Source organism: Trichechus manatus, unplaced genomic scaffold (assembly GCF_000243295.1).
Source record: "Trichechus manatus latirostris isolate Lorelei unplaced genomic scaffold, TriManLat1.0 scaffold00002, whole genome shotgun sequence".
NCBI classification, from domain to species: Eukaryota; Metazoa; Chordata; class Mammalia; order Sirenia; family Trichechidae; genus Trichechus; species Trichechus manatus.
The window spans coordinates 36157130-36174281 of NW_004443938.1; the positions used below are offsets into that span (position 1 = coordinate 36157130).

The following is a 17152-nucleotide window of genomic DNA, read 5'->3' on the forward strand; positions in this document are numbered from 1 at the left end:
ATTGTGCCTACTTGGTTTCTTCTACAGACCCTTCCTCCACCTACCTCTTAAATATTTTTATTGCACAGAGTCCACACATTTGTCATCTGCAAACTGTACCATCTATATGTCAGGTAGTTTATTCTTCCACAAAGATTTATCAAGGGAGTGATATGTGCTTTGTGCCAGAAAGTATGCTAGGCCGTGAGGATACATTGGTGATAAAAATGGACCTACCTGTACGACATATAGAAGAACAAGTCAAACAACAGAATGAGCAAACAATCGAAAGAAATCAGAAAATGAGACCATCTACAAGACTGCTATCCTCGTCTTTTCAGCAGGCCAATGTCGTGAATAAGGGGCCGAGGTAGAGGAAGGGAGACTATAGTAGATTAAAAGAGATTTTAGAGGCAAAACAACCAGATGCACTGTATATAACCCCTGACTGAATCCTGGCTTGAATAAACCGGCTATAAAAGATAGCTTTGGGACAATTAGGGAAAATATCTTTGCACAGAAAAAAATTGATTGATTGATGAAGCAAATATGGTATAATGTTTCCTGTTATTAAATCTTGGTTTTGGTTATATGGTACATTAGACCATTCCCTCTTCTTATGTGAATGTTTGAAATTTTTCATAATAAACATTTTAAAAGGGAAAACAAAAGAAAAAGAAAAAAAGGGACCTGCCTGGCACAAAGTACATGCTCAATAAATATGTGAGGAATGGATCATTAGTTTACCAACAAGGTCCCAAACATCAAAGACACATAGTAAATATTTGTTGAATGGATAAATAGCTAGTTTTGATTTTCACAATAAAAATTGAATGCATTTAACAATCTTTTTATACAGTCATCACGCCAGACACCCATGGGTGTTGGAGATAACAAAGTTTCAGTAAAGGTTCAAAGATAGATAAAATGCTTTTTCTGTAACATTTTTTAGAAACCAGGTTTCTTAATTCATAGAAGGAAAGATAAAGGAATAAATATATAGAGCTTTTATTATGTCAAAGTTTTTTACCAAGGTTCATGGTCAACTGTTTTTCTCTAGAACTAGAAATTATACTGCTAAAGAGGAGTTTACATTAGCTAAGAGTACTTCTTCTCTGAGATATATTAAACATTTCCTTATTAAGGACACTTAGAATATCTTCTAGATCTTTGTGGGATGGTTTGAATGTGGTCCTACTTTAGAACAGCAACAACAAAAGAAGAGTAGATTAGTTTTGGTAATTTTATGAAATGTACCATAAAGTCCCAAGACAAACACTGGTATAATGTTTTTTGCTTTTTTTTTTTTTTTTCAGGGAAAGTTGGACCCCCTAAACTGGATGTCAGTAAAAAAGAAAACCAAATCATTATTGACATATTTCACCCATCAATTATTGTAAATGGAGAAGAGATCGGAATCATGTCTGATTATGACGATAGCTGTTACAGTTTCATATACAATCTGTATGTGAGAATTAATGGGAGTGAAGTATGTGTTTCCATTTCATCTTTTTCAAAATGGAAATTATTCTATATATAAGTTATTAATGTAATGAAAGTTGACAAATATTCAGGCGAAATTCATGTACTATAGATTTTTGTAAGAAAAAAGAAAGATGTGAATACTATTATGGGAAATTGGTATGGGGTTAATCACTAACACTTGCCAGATGAATTCATTTAAGTCTTTTCTTTGCCAATTTTAGTAGCATGGCCCTAGTCTAGCATTTTAACCTGTTTACCTCCTTTTCTCCTCTGGTAAGAAGAGGATAATTTAACCTTTTCTTCGTTGGTGGTGGTGAGGTACAATAATATGAAGGCCTAATTTGAAGCTGAATGAGTAAGGGGAAGAGTAGAGGAAATGAAATCAGAAAGAGATCAGAGTGGGGTGAGGTCAGATATGTAGGGTCCTTAGGCCATTGTAAGGACTTTGGCTTTTTCTCAGAGAAAAATGGAAGAACCATGGGGAGTAGAAAGGGTTTTGATCAGAGAGAGATGTGATACAATCTGACCTATGTTTTAAAAGGATCAGGCTATGTTGAGAATAGGTCGTGGGTGTGAAGACCAGAGGCAATAAGCCCAGGTATGAACCTATGGCAATAGTCTAGGCCAGAGGAGATGGTGACTCCAACCAGAGTGATAGAGGTAATGAGAAGAGGTCAGACTAGATATGTTCTGATAGTAGATCCAGCAGTATTTGCTGATGAATTGGCCGTAGGGTGTGAGAGAAAAACGAGTCAGGAATGCCTTTACTTTCCTGAGCAACTGGACAGCAATTCAATTACTCCAATAACTAAACTAGGAAGGCTGCTAACTTGGAAGATATCCAAGCGGAGACAACAAGTAGGCAGTTGGATACGGGTCAAGGATATAAATTTGTGAGTCATTAGCTTATGTAAATGACATGTAAAGTCGTAAGCCTGGTTGAAACCCTCAGTGGTATGAAACTTAGAACTGAGCTCCCATTGGCTACCATCTACCTACCCATCCATGCCTAAAACTAGATTTTAAAAAACTAGAATCATCCTAGATTCGTTTTTTTCCACTGTCTTACACATTTTACTTCTTAAAATTCTTTTCCAGTTTGTCGTCATGTCTTCTCCATTCCCAACACCAGGCACTTGAGCCTGAATATTTGTAACAGCCTTTTAATTGTTCTTTCTTCCTCCAGTCTTGGACTCCACTAGGCCAGTGCTACCCAAAGTACCTGATCTGTAAACTGTTACTCGCCAGCAGTGAGATCAGGAGCTTGTACCAGAATGTAAATCAGTATGCATCTTCTTTCATCAAGAAGGTCTTCCAGTGAAAAACGAGTATCAGCTGATCTAAACCCCACACTGAGGGAAGTAATTACTCTTCATTCTCGTGTGTAAACCACACTTTTATTAGCACTGTTCTACTCCACCCATTCTCCACAGTGCTGCCATTCATTTATTAAACAAATATTTATCAAGCACTTGAACTATGTGCCTTCTAGGCATCAGGGGTATAGCGGAGAACAGAACAAACAAAACTTAGGTGATAATTGCTGTGGAGAAAAATACAGTAGAGAGAATGGGCAGTGTCTGTGGGGTGAGTGAGGACTAGTGATTTCAAGTAGGGTGACCAGAGAAGGCCTCACTGAGAAGGAGTTTTTGGAACCAAGGCTGAAGGAGGTTAGGGAGTAAGCTCATGGATATTTATGAGAAGAGTGTTTTAGACAAGGGGACCAGCCAGAGCAAAGACCCTGGCAAGAGCATACCAGGCATATGATGGGAGCAGCAAGGAGGCAGTGAAAGGAGCATATGAGGTCAGAGAGGTCACTGGGGCTGCAACTCATAGGGCATTGTAGGGACTTGAATTTTATACTGAGTGAGATGTTGTACCTTTGCAGAGATTTGAAGCAGACGAGTGACATGATCTGATTTAGATTTTGTAATAATCACTGGCTGCTAGCAGAGTTGTCTTTCCAAAGTAGAAACTTCACCATATTACTTTCAACAAATCCCCACTGGCTACAAAAAACAAAAAAAAACTCAATCTCAATTCCCCTCCGTGGCATGGTGTACAAGGCCCTAGTGGTTTGGCAATGTGTAGGACCCTGTCACTAAAGACGCTCTAGCTTTAAAAATACAGGTTATACTATGGAATTTGTTTCAAACCCTCCCCCTTCTTTTGAGTATTTACTCAAGGATCCCTGGTGGTGCAAGCGGTTAAGTGCTTGGCTGCTGTTATGGTTTGAATTGTGTCCCCCAAAGTGTATGTCAACTTGGCTAGGCCAGGATTCCCAGTATTGTGTGATTGTCCACCATTTTGTCATCTGATGGGATTATCCTATGTGTTGTAAATCTTACCTCTAAGATGTTAATGAGTCCCTGGGAAAGGTCATCATGATTGTTAGAGGGTCAGCAAAAAAAAAGGAAGACCCTCAATGAGATGAATTGACACAGTGGCTGCAACATTGGGCTCAAGCATAACAAGGATTATGAGGATGGTGTAGGACCGGCCAGTGTTTCATTCTGTTGTACATAGGGTTGCTATGAGTTGGAACTGACTTGACAGCACCTAACAACAGCAAGCTTTTTAAGGAGGTGCCATATCTTTTTTCCATAGTAGTTGTATCATTTTACATTCCCATCAGCAACGCATAAGAGTTCCAGTCTCTCCACAGCCTCTCCAACATTTGTTATTTCTATGTTTTTGATTAGTGCCAGTAATGTTGGGGTGAGATGGTATCTCATTGTGGTTTTGATTTGCATTTTTCTAATGCTAATTGTGTGAGCATTTCCGCATGTGTCTGTTAGCCGCCTGAATGTCTTCTTTGGTGAAGTGTCTGTTCATATCCTTTGCCCATTTTTTAACTGGATTATTTGTTCTTTTGTTGCTGAGGTGTTGAACTATTCTATAGATTTTAGAAATTAGACGCTTGTCGGATATGTTGTAGCCAAAATTTTTTTCCCTTTGTTTCTTTGGTGAACTCTTTTGATGAGCATAATTTTTTAATTTTTAGGCACTCCTAGTTAGCTAATTTCTCTTCTGGTGTTAGTGCATTGTTAGTTATGGTTTGTATTCTATTTATGTATTAGGGCCCCTAGCATTGTCTCTATTTTTTTCTTCCATGATCTTTATCATTTTAGGTTTTATTTTTAGGTCTTTGATCCATTTTGAGTTAGTTTTTGTGTTTGGTGTAAAGTATGGGTCCTATTTCATTTTTTTACAGATGAACATCTAGTTTTGCCAGACCATTTATTAAAAAGACTGTCTTTTTCCCATTTAAGGTCCTTTGGTCCTTTGTCAAAGATCAGCTGACCATAGGTGGATGGATTTACATATGGGTTCTTGATTCTGTTTCCATTGATCTATGTGTCTGTTGTTGTACCAGTACCAGGCTGTTTTGACTACTGTGACTGTATAGTAGGTTCTAAGATCAGGTAGTGTGAGGCCTCCTACTTTGTTCTTTTTCTTCAGTAATGCCTTTGCTTATCAGGGCCTCTTCTTTTCATATAAAGTTGGTGATTAGTTTTTCCGTCTTGTTAAACAATGCTGTTGGTTTTGGATTGGGGTTGCATTATATTTGTAGATCACTTTGGGTAACATTTTCACAATGTTGAGTATTCCTGTCCATGAGCATAGTATGTTTTTCCATTTATGCAGGTCTTTTTAGGTTTCTTGCAGTAATGTTTTGTAGTTTCCCTTGTATAGGTCTTTTATGTCCCTGGTTAGATTTATTCTTAAATATTTTATCTTTTTAGGGCTACTATAAATGGCATTGTTTTTCCTGATTGCCTTTTCTAAGTTCTCTCTGTTGGTTTATAGGAATCCACCTGATTTTTGTATGTTGATTTTATATTCTGCTACTCTGCTGATTCTTTCTATTAGTTCCAGTAGTTTTCTTGTGGAATCTTTGGGGTTCTCTATGTATAGGATCATATCATCTGCAAACAGGTATAGTTTTACTTCCTCCTTTCCAGTTTGGATGCCCTTTATTTCTTTTTCTTGCTTATTGCTCTAGCTCAGACTTCCAGCACAGTGTTAAATAGAAGTGGTGATAAAGGAGGGCATCCTTGTCTTGTTCTGATTCTCAGGGGGAATGTTTTCAGCCTCTCTCCATTTAGAATGATGTTGGCTGTTGGTTTTGTATAGATGCCCTTTATCATGTTGAGGAATTTCCCTTCTATTCCTATTTTATTGAAAGTTTTTATCAGGCTTTTAATAAATGCCTTTTTTCGTCGATTGAGATGATCTTGTGATTCTTTTCTTTTGTTCTATTTATGCAGTGGATTACATTGATTGATTTTTTAATGCTGAACCATCCCAGCATACCTGGTATGAATCTCACTTGGTCGTGGTGTATTATTTTTTTGATATGATGCTGAATTCTATTGGCTAGAATTTTGTTGAGAATTTTTGCATCTATATTCATGAGAGATATTGGTCTGTAATTTTCTTTTCTTGTGATGTCTTTGCCTGGCTTTGGTATCAGGGTTATGCTGGCGTCATAGAATGAATTTTGGGTATTCCTTCCTTTTCTGTGCTCTGAAATAGTTTGAATAGTACTGGTGCAAGCTCTTCTCTGAATGTTTGGTAGAACTCTCCAATGAAGCTGTCTGGGCCAGAGTTTTTTTTATTGGGAGTTTTTTTAATTACCATCTCAATCTCTTCTCTTGTTATGGATTGTTCAAGTTTTCTGTGTCAGTTTGTGTTAGTTTAGGTAGGTAATGTGTTTTTAGAAATTTGTCCATTTCCTCTAGGTTCTCCAATTTGTTAAAGTACAGTTTTTCATAGTATTCTGTTATGATCTTTTTTATTTCAGTTGGGTTTGTTGTAATGTCACTCATCTTATTTCTTACTTGGGTTATTTGCTTTCTATCCAGTTTTTCTTTTGTCAGTTTGCCAGTGGTTTGTCGATTTTGTTGATCTTTTCACAGAACCAACTTTTGGTCTTGTTGATTCTTTCTGTTTCTATTTGTTTGAGTTGTAGGGCTAAAGTTTTGATTTTGGCCCGTTCTTCTCTTCGACATATGCATTTATTGCTGTAAATTGACCTCTGAGCACTGCCTTTGCTTTGTCCCAAAGGCTTAGTGTGATGTGTTTTCATTCTCATTTGATTCTAAGAATTTTTTAATTCCATCTTTGATTTCTTCTATTACCCAGTTGTTTTTAAGCAAGGTGTTATTCAGTTTCCATGTATTTGATTTTTTTTTTTCCTTGCTCTTCCTGTTATTGATTTCTACTTTTTATGGGATTGTAATCAGAGAGAATGCTTTGTATTATTTCAGTGTCTTGGAATTTTTTTTCAGGGTTGCTTTGTGGCCTAAAATGTGGGCCATTCTGGATAATGTTCTATGCGCATTGCTGCTGTTGGGTGAGTGTTCTATACATGTCTATGAGGTCAAGTTGGTTGTGGCCTTTAGATCTTCTGTATCTTTGCTGAGTTTCTTTCTATATGTTCTGTCCTTTACTGAGAGTGATGGGTTAAAGTCTTCTACTATTATTTGGAGCTGTCTGTTTCTCTTTTCAGTGCCTTCAGTTTGTTTTGAGTATTTTGGAGCCCTTTTGTTAGGTGCATAGATATTAGGTTATGTCTCCTTGGTGGATTGTCCGTTTAATCATTATATAACATCCTTTATTGTATTTTATTGTGGATTTTGTCTTAAAGTCTATTTTATCTGAGATTCGTATTGTGACTCCTGCCCTTTTTTTGGTTACTGTTTGCTTGATATATTTTTTTCCTTCCTTTGATTTTTAACATATGTATGTCTTTATGTCTGATGTGTGTGTATTGTAGACAGCATATTGATAGGTCATGGGTTTTTTTAATACATTCTACCACTCTCTGTCTCTTTATGGGTACATTTAAGCCTTTTACATTCAGTGTGATTGTCAATAGGCATGAGTTTAATGCTGTCATATTGTACTGTTTTTTGTGGTGTTGATGCTTTCTTTGTTCCTCTTACTTTCTTGTGCTGAGATCCTTTTGTTTGTGGATTTTCATTTCTTTCCTTATTATAGATTGTATGTTTACTGGGTCTTTATGTTTTTCTTCTTTTTTATTTGATGAGTAGGTTTGTTAACTTTCTTTGTGGTTACCTTGAAATTTATCCTAGTCTTCGTAAGTTTGAACCAACGTTTTATTACTTGGTATCGCCTTGACTTCCTGTCCATTGGAAATTTCTATACCTACACCATTTATTCCCCCTTTTATTGTTTTGACGTTGTCATCGTTTACAGATTGACATCTCTGTTTCCTTGATTTAAGTCTTTTAGCTTTGCTTTATTATTGAGAGTCCTTTACCTGGGTTGGTATCTGGCAGATGCTGTCCTGTGTTAGACTCCAATTGTTGTCTGATGTTGTTGGTTCTCTAACTGAAGGACTCTCTTTAATGGTTCTTTTAAGTTTGGTTTGGTTGTTACGAATTCCCTTAATTTTTGTTTATCTGGAAATGTTCTGACATTGCCATCGTATTTGAGAATGAGTTTTTGCAGGATACATTATTCTTGGTTGGCAGTTTTTTTCTTTCAAGATTTTCTATATGTCATCTATTGCCTTTTTGCCCGAATAGTTTCTGCCAAGTAATCAGAGCTTAGTCTTATTGTTTCCCCTTTGTGACTTTTCATTTGTCTTGAATTGCAGTCAGGATTCTTTCTTTGTCTTTGGCAAGTGTGATTATGATTTATTTGTCTTGGTGACTTTCTTATCAGGTCTGTCCAATATGGGGTTCATTGAGCTTATTGGATGGTCAGCTTTTGGTCTTTCATGATATTTGGGAATTTTTTTGCCAGCAAATCTTCAACAGTCTTTTCTGTTTTCCGTTTTCTCCCTGTTCTGGAACTCCAGTCACATGCAAATTTTCACTCTTGATTATGTCCCACATTCTTAGGTTTTCTTCATTCTTTTCTCTGATTTTTTCTCAAACAAAGTGGCATCCTTGGATTTGTCTTCAATCGGACTGATTCTGTCTTCCATTTCAGGTTTGCTCCTAACACCTTCTATTGAGTTCTTCATTTCTGAAATTTTGTTTATCTTTTGGATTTCTTGTTACTATTTTTGTGTGATTCCTAATTATTTATTTTGATGTTCTTGTATTTCTTGAATTCGTCTAAAGCTTTGTCTGTGTTTTCCTTGATTTTGATTATGGTTTCGTTGGTTTTGTCTGTGTTTTCCTTAGTCTCTTTCCTATTCTCACGGACAGCCCTAAATATTAGTCTTTCAAATTCCATCTCAGGTAGTTCCAGTGCCTTTTCTTCTACTGAAAGGTCATCTGATTCTTTATTTTGGTCACTGCTGGAGCCATCTTGTGCTGCTTTTTTTTATATGTTTTGGTATTGTCTGCTGCCTTCGGGACATTAAGGTATTATTTTCTTTATTTATTGATTGTATGTTCTTTTTTTTGTCCTGCTTTTTTGTTTTGTTTTAATATGTTAGGGCAGGTGGGCCAGGTGTGCTCTGCTGCTTTCTCATCTGTGGGCATTATAGCTCTCACCATCTTATCCAGGTGGGCAGGGTAGCAGCAGGCAGGGCAAGCCCACTGTGCCGTACACTGTTTTGGCAAGGAGGCTGAGAGCAGACTGGTAGGTGCTATCTGCCTCCTGATGTTGGTCCAGCAGTATGGGAGTTTTCACAGCCCCTCTCCAGATGGTTCAGGGTGTTGGACTGGGAGTAATAAGGGCTTGCTTACCACTCTTCAGCAGCTGGTCAAGTGGCAGGAGGGGAGGAGTGGTGCAGGCCCAGTACAGTGATAGGGCCTGAGTGCCAGGGGCACTCTAGCCATAGTGGTGCAGCAAGGGCTAAGAGGAAGGGGTAGAGGTGGTGAATGGGGCTAGGTGAAAAGGAGAATGAAAAGAAAAGAAAGAGGAAAAGGAAAAAAAAGGGATGTCACATTGGGAGCTGGAGGGTGGGGAGGGGGCGGACCTGGGGACTGGCACACAGGGCAGGAGGTGGCATACAGGGCTAGGTTGGAGGAAGAAAGAAAAGAAGGAAAACGAAAAGAAAAGTTAAAAAAAAAAAAAAGCCAGCGCATTGGGTGCTGGCAGGTGGGCTAGAGTGGACCCAGGGCAGCAGCAGGCCAGTGACGCTATCTGTAGGTACACATCAGGGGCCGGTGGGAAGGCAGGGGAGGTGGCGTATAGGGCTAGGTTCGAGGGCAAAAGAAAGTTAAGGAAAAAAGAAAGAAGGAAGAAAAATTGGCAGTGCAGTGAGGGCCAGCGAGTGAGGGCAGGGTGGACCCAGGGGCTGGTGGGGAAGGGAAATGACATACAGGGCTAGGTGGGAGGGAGAAAGGAAAAACAAGAAAAAAAAATGATGGCACAGCAGGAGCCAGTGGGTGGGGATAGGATGGACCCCGGGTGGCAGCAGGCCAGTGACTCTCTAGCCACAGCTGTGTGACAGGGACTGGTGGGAAGGAGAGGGAGGTGGCATACGGGGCTAGGTGGGGGGAATAAGAAAAGGAAGGAAAAAAAATGATGGCACAGTGGGCACCAGCAAGTGGGGACAGGGCAGACCCAGGAGCCAGTGCGGATGGGAGGTGGCATGCAGGGCTAGGTGGGAGGGTGAAGGGAAAAAAATGGAGGCACAGCAGGATCCTGCAGGAAGAGGGTGGGTGGCATACGGGGCTAAGTGAAAGAAAGAAAAGGAAGAAGGAATGAGGGAAAAAAAGTAGTAGGAAAAGGCTGCAGGGCGGCCAGGTTGGGAACTCATATTGTGGACCCTGGCGATGGAGGTTGCTGGTATTGGGGAGTTCTTGCTTCTACTCACCAGAAGGGTGAGGGGCAGGAAAGCCTGTTTCTCTGATTACCAGGTGCTTGGTCTCCTGTTGGGAGCCCCATGAAGTTGCCTTCCTGTACTCCCTGTCTGGTGTCATTGTTGGCTGTGTTCCAGAATGGTGACACTGTGCCGTGATAGTTGGCAGGGGACCTCCACTCCTTATCTCTCCTCGTTCTCGGTTTTCCATCAGTTTCTTCTTCCATTCAGTGTTTGATCTAGTTCTTTATCCCTTAATTTGATGCTTAAGTGTTCAGAATTAACATTTTTATCTGTTTTACTTAGTTTTTCAGGTCTTTGCTGCAGAAGGACAGCATCGTGCGTCTGTCTAGGGCACCATGTTGGCTCTGTCTCTCTTCTCCACCTTTTTCATTTGGCAAATTTCTACTCATTCTTCAGTATTCAACTGGCTCTTCACCTTCCCTTTGAATTCTTTACTGACACAGTAGACGATTTCCTCTTCTGTGATTTGGCTAATCCTAGTTACTTGCAAGGAAGCCCTAGTGGCGCAATGATTAAGTGCTTTGCTGCTAACTGAAAGGTTAACAGTTCAAACCCACCAGTGGCTCCGTAGGAGAAAAAAACCTGACTATCTGTTCACATAAAGATTACAGCCTAAAAAAAGCCAATGGGGCAGTTCTACTCTGTCATATAGGGACGCTGTGAGTTGGAATCAACTTGACGGCATACAACAACAGTTATATGCAGCATGCGTTTGGCATTAGTTATTACTTTCTGACATTTCTTTCTTAATCTCCCTTCCGCACTACATTGTAAATTATGTGAAGTCAGGTACCACGGTCTTACCTTTGTGTCTTTGGGATCTAGCATAGGGGTAGATGTAATGCCTGGCACTCTGGGTGACCCAGGCACTTTGGCTGGTTGAATGAATGATGTCCTGCCAGGGATTGCTTCAATCCCTCCTATGTATTACTGCCAAGATATCCTGCCGCCTTTCCATAGTACTTTTAATATTCTTCATGTGAAATGTTTTTCTCCCTTAACAGCTAAGTTTCTAGCATTACAGTCATAGAACAAATGAACATTTGTTGGTTTAACAACTAATCTTGATTTCCAGACTTTTGTAACCTTTTTTCAGATATGTTCATCATAAATCAATGGTGATGAAAACCACCATAAATGTGTTTTCTTCAGTTTTCACAGGATGAAAATGGTGTTATTTCTTTGCATATTAAAAGGAGCCATGCATTTTTATTGTTTTTTATGCAGACTGTAAGTCAGCAGGTAGATAATTGCAATGAGACTCAGTGTTGGTCAAGTATTCCAGTGTCCTCACTGAATGCTGAGTACTGTGTTTCAGCAGAAGGCGTCGCAGATAGGTGGGACGTTACAACGGAAAAGTCAAAAGAATATTGTATTACCGTTCCAGATAACAGCACAACGTGTAAGTTCCTGCCATTTTTTCTTCTTTACTCTCGTATGGAAGTGATTACTAAAATAGGATAATGTGAAAAGAGGCAAATCCATTTGTAATTTCAGTAAATTTCCTTTTTAAAAATACTCAATAGTTCCATCTATTAAGGAGGCAAATTAAAAATAATGGCAGTTCCTCGGCCATTAAAAGACACAAAAACAATTTGGAAAGCAGTATAGTGACCTTTTGACCAAGGAAAGAAAAAATATAACAAATACATAAAACCATGTACATGAAGGTCAGCATTTCAAAGTGTGCATAATAAAAAGTCAGTTTGTTACTTCAGTATGACATGATGCTCTGTATCCATTAAAATATTCTCTGTGTGGACTATAAGTTTAAATGAATAGCAGGAATGTTCATTGATTACAACTGTGTGACATGTTAACTGGACAAGGACTAGAAATTAATAACAAAAATAGCTAGATCCATTTATATAATGATTATAGGTTATTTTTCTAACAATTAAAAATAATTATTAATTTTATTTCATCATCTTTTCCTTGTGTGTTGGGGGAAGACATAATAGAACTTTAGAAGTGGTATTATAAAGTAGCATAATGCAAATAAAATCTTACTTAATGCACAAAATATGAAATAATGCCAATGCCCCCAGGTAAATTTTTTTTTAAGTCTGAATTATACACTGGGATGGTATTATGGCCACATGGTGGCGCCACTGCGGCTCATAAGCAGAAATCCCTGCCTGCCTGTTTCAGTGCCTGCAAACTACTTTTTCAGCATGTGGAACTTTTAACATGGTATTGGTTTTCATTATGTCGTTATTTTAACTTTTGGAATAGAAATTAGAGGTAATACAATTCCACAAAGGCAGTCAAACACCACCATAATACATAGAGTGCTGTTAATTTGGAAGAGGACTGTGAAAAATACTGAAGATGGTGCTGAGAAAATAAAAAGAAGCCTCAGAGCAAAGTACACAATAGTGATTATAAATATATCATCCCTATTTTATGTTATTCTTTATACCTGATTTGCATTCAAGGTGACTTCATACCTGTGCAGTGTGTGTATGGGGGTGTGTGTGTGTGCATCTTTATAATAAATGTAACAGAAAATTCTGAGGAGTGGAGCTACGTTATTTTAAGAATTATAAGTGGTGCCAGAATTTATTTCGAAAGATTTTTTAATTCTTCCTTTGCCTTTTAAATGAGAGAAAAGCATAAGTAGAAACACCTTTTATTTGGGGCTGCAAAGAAATTGTCATAAAAACTCTATTTTAACTACGCTGTTTTCATGGCATTGTAGTCACAGAAAGTTTAGAATCACGGAGCTGGAAAGAATTATATTGATATCTAGGACAGATGCCTAATTTTTTACTCAGATCACTTGACTTCTATTTCAGTGTTCTTTAAAACTCTGACCGTACTGATTACCTTATCGGTAAATCTATTAAAGAACAGCACTAAGACTTTAAAACTCTTTGATAGATATACAGTCAATCCTCATAATTTGCAGAGTTCATACTTGCAAATTTTCCTACAAATCAATACATAAGAGCTTTCACAGTTACTTGTGGACATGCACGTAACAGCAAAACTTTTGAGTCGTCCAGAGTACATGTTCCCAGCTGAGGTTAAACAGGTTGAGACTCTGCCTTCTCATTTCAGCTGTTATACTGTAAACAAATATCCTTTACAATCTAGTTAGTACCATGTTTTTCACATTTTTATGCTTTTTATTGATTTAACTGTTTAAAATGGTCCCCAAGCATAGTTCCGAAGGGCTCTCTAGTGTTCCTTAAGCACAGAAAGCTGTAATGTGCCTTACAGAGAAAATACATGTGTTAGGTAAGCTTTGTTCAGGCATGAATTATAGTGCTGTTGGCTGTCTGTTCAGTGTTAATAAATTAATAATGTATATTAAATTGGGTGTTTTTAAAGAGAAACACACATAAAGCAAGGTTATATATCGGTCAGTTGGTGAAAATGTGACCAGAGGCTTGCAGGAACCTCACCCTGTATTTCCCCTAGGAGCAGTTGTTCAGTATTTGCTGATTTGGTGTTCACAGCAACTTTATAGGCTGTAACTACCATGCGTAATGAGAATTAATTGTAGCAGTAGTCCATCTTAATTCTAATTTGTGATTTTTTTTTTTTAGATTCTCTTTGGATTCCAGTTGTTTCTGCTGTCCTATTTGTACTACTTATCTTCATATTCGTATATTGTCAGATTAAGAAGATAAATCCTTTTAAGAGAAAAAGCATCACATTACCCAAGTCCTTGGTAACTTATTTAAGTGTTTTCCTTTAATTATATACACTAATTTGTCATATTGGATTTTTTTGACAATTTCTTAAATTTTGTAATAATATAAAATTAAAATAGAATAATATACAACAGCATGTCACCTAACATAAAGCACCTAGAGTACCCCAAAGCCACACATTCTTTTTCTACACATCGGGCACTTTTTGCCCAGGCAGAAGCACAGTTAGACAAGTCTGTTAAGGAGCTTAAAGTCAAGTAGGAAAGAAAGATAAGTGTACAGTGGGTGTACGGTATGATAAATTCAAAGGTAGAGGTTGACATATGTGCCAGTGAGTACCTCATCCAGCCTTGGGGGTTAGCAGTTTAGTAATGGCTTCTCCAGAGGCAACAATGACCAAGCAGTCTGAAGGGACAGACAGGAGTTTATCTAGGTACTAAGGGGACAGCATATGCTAAGGCCGAGAGTCAAGAAAGCATGGCTTTTGAAGATCTGCAGATGCAGAAACACTTCTTTGTGGTTGGTGTATAAAGGAAGAACGGCAAGAAATGAGACTACAATAGTAGTTTGACATTTTAATGTCTTATCATTTAGAAGCCTTCGTATGATGAAAGAACATTTAAAGGTAACAGAATAGTAGCTGTTTGAATCAAATACGACGGGAATAGTATCTGTAATTTGCAAAGGGCACATTTAAATTCATTATAAAAACACTACCTTTTAAGTACAATGGATAAAAACTGTCAACAATATAATATTCATCCTTACTGGTAATTCAATACAAAGCAACCTTGTAGTATGCCATTTTACAACCATTTGAGAAGGAAAAAATAAATCCAAATACTCAGTAAGACAAATGGCAGTAAAACTGATAATATGCTGGTGAAAAGTAATATAGCCGTGTATCTTAGTTATCTAGTGCTGCTATAACAAATATCACAAGTGGCTTTAACAAACAAATTTATTTTCTCACAGTTTAGGAGGTTAGAAGTTCGAATTCAGGGTGCCGGCTCTAGGAAAAGGCTTTCTCTCTCTGTCAGCTCTGGGAGAAGGTCCTTGTCTCTTCTGAGCTTCTGCTTCTGGGCGATCTTCATGTGGCTTGGCATCTCTGTTCCCCATCTCTGCTTCTCACTTGCTTGTTTAATCTCTTTTTCTATCTCAAAAGAGATTAAGACACACCCTATACTAATCCTGCCTCACTAATATAACAAAGACAACCCATTTCCAAATGGGATTATAACCACAGGCATAGAGGTTAAGATTTACAACACATATCTTCAGGCGGACACAATTCAATCCATAACATCATGCTAGGAAGAGCCACGCATATGCCCCACCCTTTGCCTCAATAATTCCACTCTTTAGGAAATTAGTCTAAGGAAATAATTTTATAAATGAAAAGATGCATGAAAATAATAACTTCAGCATATTCTGTAGTAATGAAAATTGGAAATATTTTAATATCTGCTATTGAACAAATTACAGTCACCAGCCTAAAGAAATAATATGAGCCACTGAAAATTATAAAGATGAAGGCAAATAGTGAAAATATTATAAAATAAGTAGGTGTATTCCCATTACAAATGTAACATGCATACATGTGACAAGTAATTACAAAAAGCAACATGTGTATTGGTGAGACATTCGGTGACTTTTAAAAAAATCCTTAAAAAAATATTTCCTAATATAGTATCTTTTTCATTAAAAAGAAGAAAAGCAAAGAAGAGGCAACCACTTGATTCTATTTTACTGGTATATTAAATATGCCACTTAGTGATATATTTAGTGGTCTATTACCTTAAGTCACTTTTTCTGAGGATAGGCACTTAAGTTTAATAGTGTATTTTTTTTAATCATTAATTTCTCTTCCCTTAGCTCTCTGTTGTAAAAAATGCCACTTCAGAGACAAAACCTGAATCAAAATATGTATCGTTCATCACATCATACCAACCTATTGCCCTAGAAAATGAGAAGGTGATCAGTGGAGAGCAGCTGTCTCCAGCAACAATTTCAAGCATGCATACAGAAGGCAATCCAGGAGAAGTGGAGAACATAGAAGAAGTTTCTAGTGAAACAGAAGTGGTGACTATTGAAGAAGAAAATACTTCTGATGTGGTCCCAGGGAGCCCTGTGACTACAATAAGAAGAGAGAATTCTTTGCATTCTAGTAGCAACCAGTCTAAACCCGGTAGTGTCACCTTAAACTTGTATCATTCCAGAAATGGTTCTGATAGTGGCCTTGTGGAATCGGACAGCTCTTTATCTGACTCAGAATTTCCCCCAGGTAATAAAACTGAAATAAAGGCAGAAGGACAAGACTCCACAACACTGAGAAACACTACCACCTCATTTGGTTACGATAAACCACACGTGCTGGTAGAGCTACTTGTGGATGGTGGTGGTAAAGAGTCCTTGATTGGTTATAGACTTCCAGCAGATTCGAAAGAGTTTTCATAAAGTCAACTAAGATGCGCCAACTTTGAGGCTGTGATTTCCTGACAGTTTTTATGCTTTGATTTTATGAAAAGACGAATTCAGAAATTGAATCTTTGTTGATAGTGTTTTAGATAAAAGTATGAAGAGCCTGTTTGGCACTGTTACCTTTAATCTGAAAACTACAGAAATGCCTTTTTTTTTTTTTTTCAAAAACAACATTGTATCATGTGAAGCTTTCCATCTGTATGGGTTAGTAGTAATCATGGGCACTCTCTAATACTCCTGCTTCCTGTGATGGTAGGTGTTACCTCTGTCCTTTCTAGCAATTTAAAGAGTTATAATACATTATTGTTTCTTCTGCCTAGGTATGGTGTTTGTTTTTGAAAGTTTATGTGTATAGCATGTTTAAATGCTTAATTTCAAAAGAAATTCTGAAAACTTTTCAAAATTGTATTTAAAATCTAATTCAAACTAATAGGATGAATAAAGGGCATGTAAATAGAAACAGTTTTTACTGGACATTGTTTTTCAAGATCTTTAAATAAAATATTTTTAAAACTTAGTTTTGTGTTCATTTATTGAAGTACTTAGGCAGTCTTTCATAGTTAACTAGAATATTTTTTATCCTTTTGCCTGTTTCCATGCATGAAAGCTACAGACTTATTTTCTAATTGCTGATATCTAATCTTTAATCCTAAAAATAATCTCATCTTTGAGAATGATCCTTTTATATCTGTTTCAATGTTTAGTACTCACTGTGCAGAACACTGTTCTTAGTGGTCCAGAAAGAACAGATTTAGCTATAGAGCTTTAGGAGCCTTTAGCATAGTGG

At 37.6% G+C, this 17152-nt stretch overlaps 1 protein-coding gene across 5 annotated transcripts in view; it reads left to right on the forward strand.

Annotated features, from left to right (window-relative positions):
* The window catches only part of IFNGR1 (interferon gamma receptor 1), a 31957-nt gene extending 15075 nt beyond the window's left edge, over window positions 1-16882 (forward strand). For 4 of the 5 annotated variants that reach the window (XM_023729776.1, XM_023729791.1, XM_023729797.1 and 1 more), the window contains 4 exons: window positions 1296-1468; window positions 11375-11624; window positions 13777-13901; window positions 15760-16882. In XM_023729776.1, coding sequence (XP_023585544.1) covers window positions 1296-1468; window positions 11375-11624; window positions 13777-13901; window positions 15760-16341 — 1130 coding nt within the window. In that variant the 3' untranslated portion in view covers window positions 16342-16882. The remainder of the gene's footprint in view (window positions 1-1295; window positions 1469-11374; window positions 11625-13776; window positions 13902-15759) is intronic. The other variant, XM_023729783.1, reaches the window with a different exon arrangement.
* Window positions 16883-17152: the final 270 nt, after the last annotated feature.